The sequence below is a fragment of the Crinia signifera genome, chromosome 1, assembly GCF_055691185.1.
Source record: "Crinia signifera chromosome 1, ASM5569118v1, whole genome shotgun sequence".
NCBI classification, from domain to species: domain Eukaryota; kingdom Metazoa; phylum Chordata; class Amphibia; order Anura; family Myobatrachidae; genus Crinia; species Crinia signifera.
Window position 1 is genome coordinate 185,399,895 of NC_139217.1, and position 15,090 is coordinate 185,414,984.

The 15,090-nt window shown below is 41.1% G+C and overlaps 1 protein-coding gene across 1 annotated transcript in view; it reads left to right on the top strand.

Annotated features, from left to right (window-relative positions):
• MANBA (mannosidase beta) overlaps positions 1–15,090 on the top strand; it is a 72,742-nt gene that overhangs the window by 18,376 nt on the left and 39,276 nt on the right. Inside the window, exons 4-6 of the mRNA XM_083179015.1 lie at positions 4,012–4,179; positions 4,383–4,506; positions 13,985–14,160. Of these exons, the coding sequence (XP_083035141.1) occupies positions 4,012–4,179; positions 4,383–4,506; positions 13,985–14,160 (468 nt within the window). The remainder of the gene's footprint in view (positions 1–4,011; positions 4,180–4,382; positions 4,507–13,984; positions 14,161–15,090) is intronic.

Below are 15,090 nucleotides of genomic sequence, written 5' to 3' on the forward strand. Positions count from 1 at the left end.
TAAGTTTAGAGAATGGTGACCATACAAGATGGGTTGATATTTCATTTGCATAGTTGTGTGTGTGTGTGTGTGTGTGTGTGTGTGTATATATATATATATATATATATATATATATATATATATATATATATAATGTATGTATCCCCAATATTCCAACTCGCGCTAGAGCCTATTTCACAAAAAATGTTTTACAAAGTGATAGAAATTTATATGTATGGCAGCCTCACCACTAAGTTCCCTGAGGGATAGGGAACGAACAAAGCCCAATGTTTTTACCCAATAGTGGTATGGCGCCTATAACAAAGTCCAAATGCAAATTTGCAAAATCTGTATCCAGTGAAGTAATACAGGAGGTCTTTTTCCAATGGTTTATTTATTTATTATTCTTCACAGGATAGTCAGGTAAAAAATCTTGTAGACAAGATTGTCTACAAGCGCTTTTACCTGACTATCCTGTGAAGAATAATAAATAAACAAACCATTGGAAAAAGACCTCCTGTATTACTTCACTGGATACAGATTTTGCAAATTTGCATTTGGACTTTGTTATAGGCGCCATACCACTATTGGGTAAAAAAAATATATATATATATATATATATATATATATATATATATATATATAATTTTATTTTATTTAATTTTTTTGATGAACGGCGACTAATTATTGTAAACTGCGACTATATATTTAAAAAATATGTATATAAAAATAATTTATTGGATGACAAATTGGTATAAAAGAATATAGAGTTATGTAAACATAAGATAGAAACTATTTCGTATAAAATGTACCGGACTAATAGAAAAAAAAAAAAAAATTAAAGATAAAATCGAAAAAAGTGCTTATCTTAGATAATGGTAGGAGGACAGATCACCCAACGCGTTTCGTCAATGTGACTTCATCAAGGGGTTTTCTGACAAATTACCGGGTGTAAAAGCTTTAACTCGGTAATTTGTTTTGTGGTGTGAATGGGGTATAACTGTCAGTGCAACTTCAGACTATACTATGGTTGAAAAAGGCTTGAATAAATTAGGCAATTATATCAACACTCTGATATCAATACATTGGGCATGATGCCATTTAGGGGGTGGCGATGGCCTTAGTTTATAGTGTGTCACTATAATTTAAAGGGAGTCAAAATGTTTCACAGAGATTTCCTGGCCTCTGCGATGAGCCGCCAATTGGTAAGTGAGAGGTCTGATGCTGGTTTCTAGGATCAGCTGGTCAGCTGGCATTATGGCAGCTGTGAAGTTTGGTAGAGGAGGGATAATGATATGGGACTGTTTTCAGGGTTGTGCTAGGCCTCCTAAAGGCAATCATAATGCTTTTATGATTTTATGCATTATGCTTTTATTTTGAGAAATGCTATGCTTCCAACTTTGTGGCAACCGTTTGAGGTATGCCCTTTTCGTTTCAAACATAACTGTGCCCCAGTTTATAAAGGAAAGAGAGCCTTTGGGATGAACTGAAATGGATATTGCAAGCCTGACCTTGTCCAACCTGTACCTGACCTCATAAATGCTCTATAGAATGAATGGGCACAACTTTCCTCAGAAGCACTCCAAAATATTGTCGAAAGCCTTCCAAGAACAGTGAAAACTGTTGTACTTTAATATGGAGTTGGTTCCCATTTTACAGCTGCATTTATCTGAATACAATGTCATTACAGTTTCTGTTGGTGTAATGGTCAGGCGTCCAAATACTGTTCATGGTGTGTGTGTGTGTGTGTTTGTAAAAATGTAAAAAGACTATGGAGAGCCAGGTCACTAACCCTTGAAGACCTTTCCATGCACCAGCAATGGAAATACCCACCACTAACCTAGGTGGAAACAGCATTTCAGGCCGCTGTGACTTCAATCTGTTCCGTTACCCTAGTGGGAACTGGGTTTTAGGTGTTCAATTGGTTAATATTCTGTAGAGCCTTTTATCAGTACAAGAGCCTCATGTACACAACATAATCACACAACTGAATTTGTACTTTTTAATATTTACATTGCAAACAAAATGCTTTAATTTGGAAAACCTTTATTATTCACCATTTTAATTTGCTGACATGGGGAAATGATATAACAAGCAATGGATTTACATTTATTTTATGTATAGTTTTTATTTTACTACACTGATTTTTTTTGAATCATTTGAGCATACTGTATGTAGCAGAAATTGCATTGCATGTAAATGGAGTAGTTTCCCTTGTTTGAACCTTATTTATGTTTGGGTGTAACAACAGCTTTAAGCTAAATGTTACTTCAGAAACTAAACTCGAGGGACATTAGCTGGAGTTGTATATTAAATTATTACAGTGTTCTCTCTGGAAAATATTTTTTAAATGTGTAATGAAAAAGGGTATGTCTTGCCCATAGTAACCACTCAGATTCTTGCTATCCTTTTCTACAATGTACTACATAAATCAGGCATGTCCTAACTATGGCCCTCTAGCTGTTGTGAAGCTACTAGGGAATACTAAAACTATGGCAAGGCAGGCTGGGATGTGTAGTTTCACCACAGCTGGAGGGTCACCGTTTGGACATGCCTGACAAATGATCAAATATAAATGGTGGTGGTATGGTCTACTTTTTCTAGAATATTCTTGTTCATATTCTGTGATGTGATGGTCACACAAAATTGACACTCAACACAACCGAATTCTCAGCCATCTGTTGTGTTCTGCTAAAAAAATGTGATATCAGGAGCTTTTCCGCAAACGTATTAAACGTATGCGTGATTTATATAAAAATAGGGGATACGGTCATTGGGTCACCAGCATGTTGGTTGACAGTCATTAGGTCGACATGCATTTAGGTCAACATGAGTCTAGGTCAGGGCTGGCCAAACCGGTCCTCGAGATCTACCAACGGTCCACGTTTTCCAAATCACCCTGCTGGTACACAGCTGTAGTCATTAGTAACTGTCACATTTCAAAACCAGCTGCATTCATTCCTACTATAGATCCACAGGTTGCCTGAAAAACATGCACTGTTGGTAGATCTTGAGGACCGGTTTGGCCACCCCTGGTCTAGGTCAACATGCAGGAAGTTCGACAAGAGTTTAGGTCGACAGGGTCATTAGGTTAGGTCGACAGTCAAAAGGTCGACATGGTTTTTTTCACATTTTCTTTGAGCCGAAATGTGCCGACAGGCGGCATTTCATGCCCTACCATCCACAAGGGCGTGGTGGGAGAATAAAGTAGTGTGCCGAGCGTAGCAAGGCACCGTGCCCAAAGCATGGCGAGCGCAACGAGGGGACGCAGTGCTATGTTTCAGTGTCCTTGTCATCTGCGTCGTCTAAATTCTTAGACGCATGTCGACCTTCCTGCATGTCGATCTAGACTTATGTTGACCTAAATGCATGTCTACCTAATGACTGTCAACCAACATGCCGGTGACCTAATGATCCACACCCAAAAATAGGCACATGGCTTTAACATTACTTGAAGTAAATGGCTTCTACACACCATTGCCTTATTTATTATTTACTTCTGTATATGGGCCCTTATTCAGATCTGATTGCAGTACAAATTTGTTCTCAAAATGGGCAAAACCATGTGCACTGCAGGGGTGGGGGGGATGTAACATGTATAGAGAGAGTTAGATTTGGGTGAGTTATTTTGTTTCTGTGCAGGGTAAATACTGGCTGCTTTATTTTTACAATGCAATTTTAGATTTCAGTTTCAACACACTCCACCCAATTGTAACTCTCTATGCACATGTTATTTCTGCCCCACCTGCTGTGCCCATTTTGAGAATAAATTTGTACTGCATCAGATCTGAATAATGGCCATGGTCTCTGTTGTCTAATTCTGTGTATGTGGTATTTGTAGAAGCAATAGAAGTCCTTTTTTAGAGGACTATTTTAGTGTATGTAACTACTTTTAGAAGATAACTAAAACCCTCTTCACCTTTACGATGACATTCACTTATGAATGATTCACATTTGTCTTATGGCTTGCATTAAATTAGTTTACATTACAACATAAACACGCTACCGACAGATTTTTTTTTCCCGTTGTAGACTATTGACATCACTAAAATCGTTGCAGAAGAGAATTACTTAGAAATCAAGTTCCAGTCTCCTGTCAAATGGTCAAAAGAAAAAAGCGCAAACCACTCTTATATTGTTCCTCCAGAGTGCCCCCCAAAGGTACAGCAGGGGGAATGTCATGTCAACTTCATCCGAAAGGTGAGGCGACTCTGTTATAATAATGTTAATCTTAGATGTTTTGCATCGACAATGAGGGTTATGGAATAAGAAATGAAATGACGGATTTTATTGATAAGAATGAAGATTATAATTTGTGCTGCAATCTCATATATTGTATTCTATAAAGTGCAAGTCTGATAATGTAACGTGATTGTGCTTTTTCCCATCCTGTTTTATTGCAGGCTCAGTGCTCGTTTAGCTGGGATTGGGGCCCTTCGTTCCCCACACAGGGCATCTGGAAAGATATTCGGATTGAGGCATATAATGTTGCTCACATGGACTACATTTCATACGTTCCAGTGTTTGGTATGTTTTCTCTTCTCCCAAAGTGGCGTCTATAATTTTCCATGTTTTGTATGCTGTGTTAAGTCACTAGTGTAGGCTGTATTATATTCTGTGTCTGGTTTCTTTTCTTTTTTTTTTTTCCTTCTTGATAAAATAAACTCCAATATTACTAAAATCATTTTAGAATACATTTTGTTACGGAAATCTGGTGGTGGTTGCCCAATTCTGTATGGGTCAGATGAGGGGTCAGGGAACTTTTTACCTTTTACCCCAAAATATATTTAGATACGCTGACGTTACCCCTTGATTTGAAAGGAAGGAAATCCTATACTTGTAATACACACTGTACCCCCCAGAAAGATCATGAAAGGTGCCCTGTGTGCCTGGAATGACATAAACTTTCCAGACTGTTATGATGCACATCAGGATTACACTGACTTAAAAGGGGTTGGCCTGTTTGTGAAGGAGGCTGGTTTTTACTTTAGACTATAGGTGATTGGATAGGTCATAGTTATGAGGGCGTGGTTTGGGCTAGTTTAGTGAACCTTCCAGAAGCTATGCCTCTTTGCTTCTGATCGTTGCCCGCCCTGAGTTCTTTTATATATAGTAGAGTTTTTTCAGTTGTGTCAGCTTTTAGTTTTAAGTGGCCGGATTCAGAACGGTAGTTTGTTTGTTGTATAGTTTCCCTGGGGGGTAGCTCCAATTTAGAAAGTGGCTGGTCTTATTACACCTTGAGCGAGGGCATCACCGTACCAGGTGGGCCCTTTCGGCCATTTTAGTTGAGCGATTCCCTCAAGATGCGGTAGGATGGGCAGGTGGCCCGATTTTAATTTGGTGAAATTTTCCCCCGCGAAGGAACGGCGGTGAGCCATTCTCTCTTGAGTTGAGATTTTGTTCAGGAACAAGGCAGGAGGTCTGTCCTTGGACAGTGGGGCAAATGGCCCCCCCTTTGATATTTAAATTTTTTTAGAATTTTGAATTTTTGAACTCTTGATATTTTTTAAGTCCTACCTTTTTAACCCCTTCCCGACATTTGACGTACATTTACGTCATGGTCGGGAAGTACTTCCCGACACATGGCGTAAATGTACGTCATGGCTTTAAACTGTCACCGCGTCTATAGACGCGGTGACAGTTTAAACATGTCTGCTGTCCCTGACAGCAGACATGTCCCTGCATGCCCAGGGGGGGCTGCGATGCCACCCCCCCGTCGGCGATCGCTGTGATTGGCTGTTCAGTGTGAACAGCCAATTACAGCGTTTTCTGTGTCACCGGCGAATAACGTTCGCCGGTGACACAGGGATCGGAGGTGATTGGTGCTGTAAAGTACAGCACCAATCACCACGGGGTGTAAGGGTGACACTGGTGTCACCCCACCTCACCCCGCCCGCCCCCAAAGGCCGTGATTGGTTCGTCGGACCGACGAACCAATCACAGCCATGGAGGGGGATTTAAACTAACGGTGACTGCACTGCAGACGCCATTCCGGTCTGGAATTGCGTGCAGTGCGGTCACCGTACCTAGCTGCCGTGATATACTGACCTGATCCTTGCAGAATACTTACCTGATCACTGCTTGTAGCGTGCTGGATGCTTCCTGGATCCTGTTACTACTGTACTTGTGACTTCCTGTGTTGTGCTGCTGCAGTGTAATAGCGTTAGATAGAGAGAGATAGAGAGAGATAGTGTCAGAGAGTGCTATATTTTGTGCTGCTGCAGTGTGATAGAGTTATAGAGAGAGAGATAGAGAGAGATAGAGAGAGATAGAGAGAGATAGATAGAGAGATAGTGACAGATTGTGCTATATATTTTTTATATAACTGACTGCTGCCCCCCCTTTTGTGCTGATCAGTATAAATTAACTGATCAGCAACTTTTTGGGGGCGCAGGTTTTTTTTTTAATATATATACCTGTCAGTGCTGCTGCTGCAGTGTCATAGAGTGATAGATAGTGAGAGATAGAGAGATAGAGAGAGATAGTGACAGAGAGTGATAGAGAGTGCTATATTTTGTGTCTGCTGCCCCCCTTTTGTGCACCCCCAGCAACTTTTTGGGGGTGCAGGGGTTATTTTTTATATATATAACTGTCAGTGCTGCTGCTGCTGCAGTGTCATAGAGTGATAGATAGTGAGAGATAGAGAGATAGAGAGAGATAGTGACAGAGAGTGATAGAGAGTGCTATATTTTGTGTCTGCTGCCCCCGCCTTTTGTGCTGATCACTATATCTGAGGTGATCAGCAACTTTTTGGGGGTGCAGAGGTTTTTTTTTTTTTATATATACCTGTCAGTTGCTGCCAGTTGCACTGTCAGTTGCACCAAAGGTTGTGCACCTGCTGCCCCTCACTGGTAATCAGTGTCGCATCAGTGATCACCTTTTTTTTTTTTGAGGGTGCTGTGGGGTCTTTTTTTAATTTTTTTTTTACACACACTGTGATTTTGTGGGTGTCCTGTGGCCACTGTGCGCTGATCAGTGACGTACATCACTGATCAGCTTTTTCGGCACAGGGTTGATCTATTTTTTTTTTTTTTTTTTGATCAAATTCCTGTTGCCTTTGAGCGCTGTTCAATTTTTGGCGCAGGACCTTTTTTTTTTTTTAACCCCTTTAATTTTTTATTTTTTTTTTAACCCCATCAAATTTTTTTTTTTTTTATTGGGATCAAATTCCTGTATAAAGTATTTTTTTTTTTTCTGCACTACATACACACTACACACTACATACCCCCCTGGTTGAAATAAAGTTTGTACCCCCCCTACACTATACACGTGTTGAAACATTTCACTACCAGAAACACAAAAATAAAAATGGCATCCCAAATGTCATCCCAAATGTCATCCAGAAGAATGTATTCAGCGGAGGAGGCATATGCCATGCTTGCCTCTGACTCTGACATCTGACACAGCCAGTGAGGCAAGCGGGGAATTTGAAGGATTCATCTTAAGCTCCTCTTCCTCCTCTAGTGATGAGGGACCCCCTCAAAGACGCCCCCGTAGAGCAGCTGAGACCCCCCCCCCCCAATAATTGATCTCGTATGGACCCCACCACCAGACAATTTTGAGCCCCAGGTTCCTGAGTTTTTGGCCATGCCAGGAATCCAATTTGATTCCACAGGTCTCAGAGAAATTGACTTTTTCAAATTATTTTTCTCTGATGATTTTATAAATTTAATGGTGGACCAAACTAATTTATATGCCCAGCAGTTTATTGCTCAAAACCCCACGTCATCATTTGCTAGGTGGACCCCTGTAGATGCAGTAGAGATGATGACGTTTTGGGGTCTGGTGTTACATATGGGCATAGTAAAAAAGCCAGAAATTAGGCAATATTGGAGTACAGATGTTCTGTACAGCACCCCATTTTACCGTATGGCCATGACTCGGGCTCGTTTTGAGATGATCCTTAAATTTTTGCATTACAACGATAATGCACAGTGCCCACCCAGAGATGATCCCACCTTTGACCGGCTATTCAAAGTCAGGCCGGTCATTGATCATTTCAGTGCTAAATTTGCAGAGATGTACATCCCTGAAAAATTTATTTGTATTGACGAGTCCCTTATACATTTTAAAGGAAGGGTTAAATTCCGCCAGTACCTTCCCAGTAAGAGGGCAAGGTATGGCATAAAAATGTATAAGCTGTGTGAAAGCACCTCAGGGTACACCCACATGTTTAGGGTATATGAAGGGAAGGATTCAAGAATTGAACCGCCAGAATGCCCCCCCTCCCTCGTAGGTGTTAGTGGAAAAATTGTCTGGGATTTAGTGCACCCCTTCCTGGATAAAGGTTATCACCTCTATGTGGATAACTTTTACACTAGCATCCCCCTGTTTAAGGCCCTTGGTTCAAGAGGTACAGCAGCTTGCGGTACTGTGCGCAAGAACCAAAGAGGCCTCCCAAAAACGCACATTGCCCAAGTAATGAGAAGGGGTGAAAGCAGGGGAATATGCACCGAAAATATGTTGTTGGTTAAATATAAGGACAAGAGGGATGTCCTTATACTGACAACAATTCACGGAGACAGTACCACCTCCGTCCCTGTACGAGGTACCAGTACCCACACCTCAAAACCTAATTGTATCCTGGATTACAATAGGTACATGGGCGGAGTGGATCTTTCAGATCAGGTACTGAAGCCGTACAGTGCCCTGCGGAAAACAAAAATCTGGTACAAGAAGCTGGCCGTGTATATCATCCAGATGGCACTGTATAACGCTTACGTGCTATTCCGTTCTACCGGCCAGAGGGGGACATTTATGCACTTTCAAGAGGAAGTCATAAAGTGCCTAATATTTGGGAACCAGCAGGCAGAGGGCCCCAGTACTTCTAGTACTGGCCCCCGTATTGTACCAGGGCAGCATTTTCCTGATGAAATCCCCTCCACTGGAAAAAAGGGCAGGACACAAAAAAGGTGTAAAGTTTGCTATAAAAAGGGAATAAGAAAGCAAACTATTTTCCAGTGTGACACTTGCCCCGACAAACCCGGCCTATGTATAAAGGAGTGTTTTAAAATATACCACACATCTATGGATTATTAGGTTCATAATTTCACCGTGCTTCGGGGGTCTTGCTAATGCCACATAGCACCCACCATTCATTCCACCAGAATCTGAGCCGCAAAATCCAAAAATCACTCCTTCCCTTCTGAGTCCTGCCATGCACCCAACTGGTATTTTTTGGTCACATGTGAGGCATTGCCGTACTCGGGAGAAATTGGGGCACAGATTTTGGGGTGCTTTTTCTCCTTCATACCTTCTGAAAATGAAAAATTTTGAGCCAGAACTGCATTTATGTGTAAAAAAATTTAATTTTTCATTTTCACTGCCCAGTTGTATCAAAATTGGTGAAACCCCTGGGGGTTTGAAATGTACACTATACCCCTAGATGAATTCCCTGAGGGGTGTAGTTTGCAAAATGGGGTCACTTGTGGGGGGGTTCCACTGTATTGGTGCTTTGGGGGTCTTGCTAATGCGACATAGCACCCACCAACATTCCACCAGAATTTGTGCTGCAAAATCCAAATATCACTCCTTCCCTTCTGAGTCCTGCCACTTTTTGGTCACACATGAGGCATTGCCGTACTCGGGAGAAATTGGGGCACAGATTTTGGGGTGCTTTTTCTCCTTCATACCTTCTGAAAATGAAAAATTTTGAGCCAGAACTGCATTTTTGTGTAAAAAAATGTAATTTTTCATTTTCACTGCCCAGTTGTATCAAAATTGGTGAAACCCCTGGGGGTATGAAATGTACACTATACCCCTAGATGAATTCCCTGAGGGGTGTAGTTTGCAAAATGGGGTCACTTGTGGGGGGGTTCCACTGTATTGGTGCTTGGGGGGTCTTGCTAATGCGACATAGCACCCACCAACATTCCACCAGAATTTGTGCTGCAAAATCCAAATATCACTCCTTCCCTTCTGAGTCCTGCCACTTTTTGGTCACACATGAGGCATTGCCGTACTCGGGAGAAATTGGGGCACAGATTTTGGGGTGCTTTGTCTCCTTCATTCCTTGTGAAAATGAAAAATTTTGAGCCAGAACTGCATTTTTGTGTAAAAAATGTAATTTTTCATTTGCACAGCCCAGTTGTATCAAAATTGGTGAAACCCCTGGGGGTATGAAATGTACACTATACCCCTAGATGAATTCCCTGAGGGGTGTAGTTTGCAAAATGGGGTCACTTGTGGGGGGGTTCCACTGTATTGGTGCTTGGGGGGTCTTGCTAATGCGACATAGCACCCACCAACATTCCACCAGAATCTGAGCTGCAAAATCCCAAAATCACTCCTTCATTTCTGAGTCCTGCCATGCACCCAAATGGTATTTTTTGGTCACATGTGAGGCATTGCCGTACTCGGGAGAAATTGGGGCACAGATTTTGGGGTGCTTTGTCTCCTTCATTCCTTGTGAAAATGAAAAATTTTGAGTCAGAACTGCATTTTTGTGTAAAAAATTTAATTTTTCATTTGCACAGCCCAGTTGTATCAAAATTGGTGAAACCCCTGGGGGTATGAAATGTACACTATACCCCTAGATGAATTCCCTGAGGGGTGTAGTTTGCAAAATGGGGTCACTTGTGGGGGGGTTCCACTGTATTGGTGCTTGGGGGGTCTTGCTAATGCGACATAGCACCCACCAACATTCCACCAGAATCTGAGCTGCAAAATCCCAAAATCACTCCTTCCCTTCTGAGTCCTGCCATGCACCCAAATGGTATTTTTTGGTCACATGTGAGGCATTGCCGTACTCGGGAGAAATTGGGGCACAGATTTTGGGGTGCTTTGTCTCCTTCATTCCTTGTGAAAATGAAAAATTTTGAGCCAGAACTGCATTTTTGTGTAAAAAATTTAATTTTTCATTTTCACTGCCCAGTTGTACCACAATTGGTGAAACCCCTGGGGGTTTGAAATGTACACTATACCCCTAGATGAATTCCCTGAGGGGTGTAGTTTGCAAAATGGGGTCACTTGTGGGGGTGTTCCTTAATTTTAGCATCTTATGGTGCCTAGAATCCTACATGGTGCCTAAAAAATAATCTCATAAAAAGGAGGTTTCAAAATCAAGTATGTGCTCCTTCTATTATGAAGCCTGTAGTTTGGTCAACGTGCACACTAGGGCCACATATAGGATATTTATGAAAACAAAAGAATTGGGGGAATCAATTTTTAGTCACATTTGTCTAGTAAAATCTACGGTGTTCCTTAGAAAAATGTATTAAAATTGCAAATCTGCAAAAAAAATGAAATTTTGAAATTTCACCTACACTTTGTTTTAATTCCTGTGAAACACCTAAAGGGTTAACAAACTTCCAAAATGCTGTTTTGAATACTGTGAGGGGTGCAGTTTTTGAAATGGCATCATTTATGGGGGTGTCTCACATACAAGTCCCTCAAAGTCACATCAGAACTGAACTGGTCCCTAAAAAAATCAGTGTTTGAAATTTTCTTGAAAATTTGAGAATTTGCTATTCATATTGTAAGCCTCCTAGTGTCCAAAAAAATTAAAAGGAAGTTGAAATAATGATGGAAACATAAAGTAGACATATGGTCTATGTTAGTTATTAACTATTTTGAGTGGTATGATTATTTGTCTCACAAGCAGAAAATTTAACATTTTGCAAATTGCTAAATTTTCCATTTTTTTTACGACATTTTGGTATTTTTCACAAAAAAACACAGACTGTATCGACCCAAATTTACCACTAATTTGAAGTACAATGTGTCACGAGAAAACAATCTCAAAATCACTGGGATAAGTAAAAGCAAAAAAAAGTTATCCCCACTTAAGTGATACATGTCAGATTTGAAAAAAAGGGCTCTGTCAGGAAGGCAAAAACATGCTGTGTCAGGAAGGGGTTAACCTTAACTGTTCTTCACCCTGCCACCATAGCTAGTGAGGGCAGGTCTAGATTTTTTGTAATACATTTTCAGAATTTTTTAATCTAAATTAGTTAGTTCAAATAAGCTGCCCTCATTAAATTAAATAAATAAAATAAATAAAAAGCTGACCCCTTTCACGCCAATTCAGTTGTCCGTGTGTTTATTGATAAGTTAGGTGTATGAATGATGATGCGCGTGCATATCTGTGCAAGGTTTAATTGATTATCTATCTTGCTAGTACGGTACACAGCCTGGCAGCAATTGATAATGATGATGATTACCATGTATGGCTGTGTGGTACAAAATTTGTACCACACATACCATGTATGATTGTGTGTGTGTGTGTGTGTGTGTACCACACACAACCATACATGGTAATCCTCATCAACATTAATGTCTGCCAGGCTGTGTGTGGTTTAGCCATTGATAATGTGACGTCCAGGACACTATTAATGTCAGTATGTCACAAGATGATATAGTGACAATCTGTGCAGTTCTTTCCCTAGAGATGGGTATGCCTTGACAGGAGCCTATAACCAGGCAAAGAAACTCGTAGCCACAGTGGCAGTACAGACTGCGTGCTGATGAGATGGTGCAGCAACTAGTTGACCCTACTGAAGAAGCGGGTGGACTTGGAGGCGGGGCCCAGGGCATCACTCAGGGAAGCGTATTATACACAGGGGCCTGATGCAATGCACTGCAGCAGAAACAGCCGGGCATGCATATAGAATCTATATATAGATTCTATATGCAATGAAATTACATGCATATAGATTCATATGCATGCCCAGCTGTGTTTTGGCAGCGCAACCCCCAGGAATTTCATTTTTACCCCATTTAGGGTAATTTACCTCTGTTTATTGACCACTATGTATGTTAGGTTAACACTTCAGCTATTTAGGTAGGGTGAATGTCCAAGCAGAGGAGGCTGAAGGCACATTTAGTGGTGTAGAAATGTGTGTTGTGTTCTATTTCCTTCTGTTCTTTTATTCCCAAATGGAAAAGTCGGATTAAGGGAATTGTGACACAACACTTGTGTGAAAATCAGCAAGACTACCAGTAACAGCCACGTGTACCCTTTTTATACAGCTGCAATAACACAGGTTATTTCCAGCTCAACACAGGTCACATCTCGGTGTAAAAGGGTATCCGAAAATTAACTTAACTCTGATTCAGTGACACAGGAAATCAACCCGGGTAATTGGCCATTGTTTAAATTACAGCATTACAGCCAATTCTACCTATTCGGTATGATGCATTTCATCAGTGATTTTTATTGTATTTATTGTAATATCTGCTGTACAAACAGGATTACACAATTGTTTGTAGTTTCTTGTTTTATTGTAAACTCTTTTTGGAAAGAGGAGGTAACCGTACAGCTCCTATGTTAACATTATCAATATGCTATTATATCTAATACATTTTTTTTATATAGTGTCTGAGCCGGGTTTGAAACCTAGGTTTTTGGTGTACAAAAGGCATTGCAGCCTAGACTACGCCTTCCACATCAAAGTCAAACCTTTTAATACGGGATACGGTCATTGGTTCACTATGCAGTAAGGTCGGCATGGGTCATTAAGTCCACAGGGTCATTAGGTCGACATGTTTTTTTTTTGCTGGGACTTGGAGACCCACGAGTCCCAGCATGTGCAGAATTAAAGAGCCCACTGGGATTTGTAGTCCCACCAATGTTACAATAATTACATACTCCCAGAACAGTAGAGCATTTATTAATAATGTTAATTAATCTCAAGACGCATGGTACGACTTTCTCTCTTCCTCTACACACTCACTTTTTCTTTATTTAATATTTTGTCGTTTTTTGCATTGAAGAAAATGTGAAAATAGAAGAATTGACAATTGATGTTGTTTTGTGTATCTTTTGGTTTCAATGACGCAGGTATGTTTGTTTACTGTTTCCCATATACCGTTCATATTCAATTTCTGCATTTATATATACACTGGTTTCGACATATAATCTTCTTCTCAATAAAATATAATAAATAATCCTGAACTCTTAAAATCTATATATACTGTAGACTGGATCAGCAGTGTTTTCTTTGTCTTCATTTACTATGCTAATTTCATATTGAAAAGTATATTATATTTGTGTCATTTTATGCAGATAATTCAACCTCCCAATGGATGATTGTCATTGAGCCAGTGTTTGATGTGATCACCGTTAACCCTCTTTCAGGACATGTTTTAGTCAGGATACCAGACCTCCATGTTGACCAGTCACATGATCTGGTTATAGTTCCTGGACAGCACTTCTATAAGATTATTATAAAAATCAATGAGGTGAGTTTTACAGTTTTTGTGTTGTCAGAACGTTTACATGTTCTTTTGGTTTATATTTTACCTATAAACAAATAGGTACTTGTGTATTTTGGCGGCGCCCATCGCATCGCATACCATAACGCATGCGATGGTATGCGATGCGACGCGATTTCATTGGTTAGTGTACGATGGCATACAATTTTCAAATTGTATGCCATTGTACATGGCATACAATGCCATACGATGCGATGCGATTAAACAATGTATAAGCACCCTAATGGGTGCTTATACAATGTTAAGCACCCTAATGGGTGCTTACAATGTTAAATGCACCCCCACGCCACCCCCCCACTATAAACGTGAACCCGAAGCGTGGCGAGCGGCGGCGGTACGCGTCCTACGACCTTTTCATACCCCCACTATCCACGTCGGCGTGGAGTTGAGAATAGATTAGTGTGGCGAGCGCAGCGAGCCACCGAGCCCGAAGCGTGGCGAGGGGACGCGTTTACCCGTGAAGCCCGCGAAGGGACGCGTTTACCTGTAAAGGTATCCGCATCCCCTCGCGGGGCTCGCAACGCTTCGGGCTCGGTGGTTCGCTGTGCTTGCCACACTAATCTATTCTCAGCTCCACGCCGACGTGGATAGTGGGGGTATGAAAAGGTTGTAGGACGCGTACCGCCGCCCCTCGCGGGCTCGCTGCGCTCGCCACGCTTCGGGTTCACGTTTATAGTGGGGGGGTGGCGTGGGGGTGCATTTAACATTGTAAGCACCCATTTGGGTGCTTATACGATTTTTAATCGTATAGGGGGTCAAAATCGCATCGCATGCCATCGGGTACATGGCGTGCGATGCGATGCAATACGTTCATCGTACGATGCAGAAATCGGGCGCCGCCAAAATACACAAGTACCAACAAATATAATTAGTCCTCCGTTTGAATACTAGTGAGTA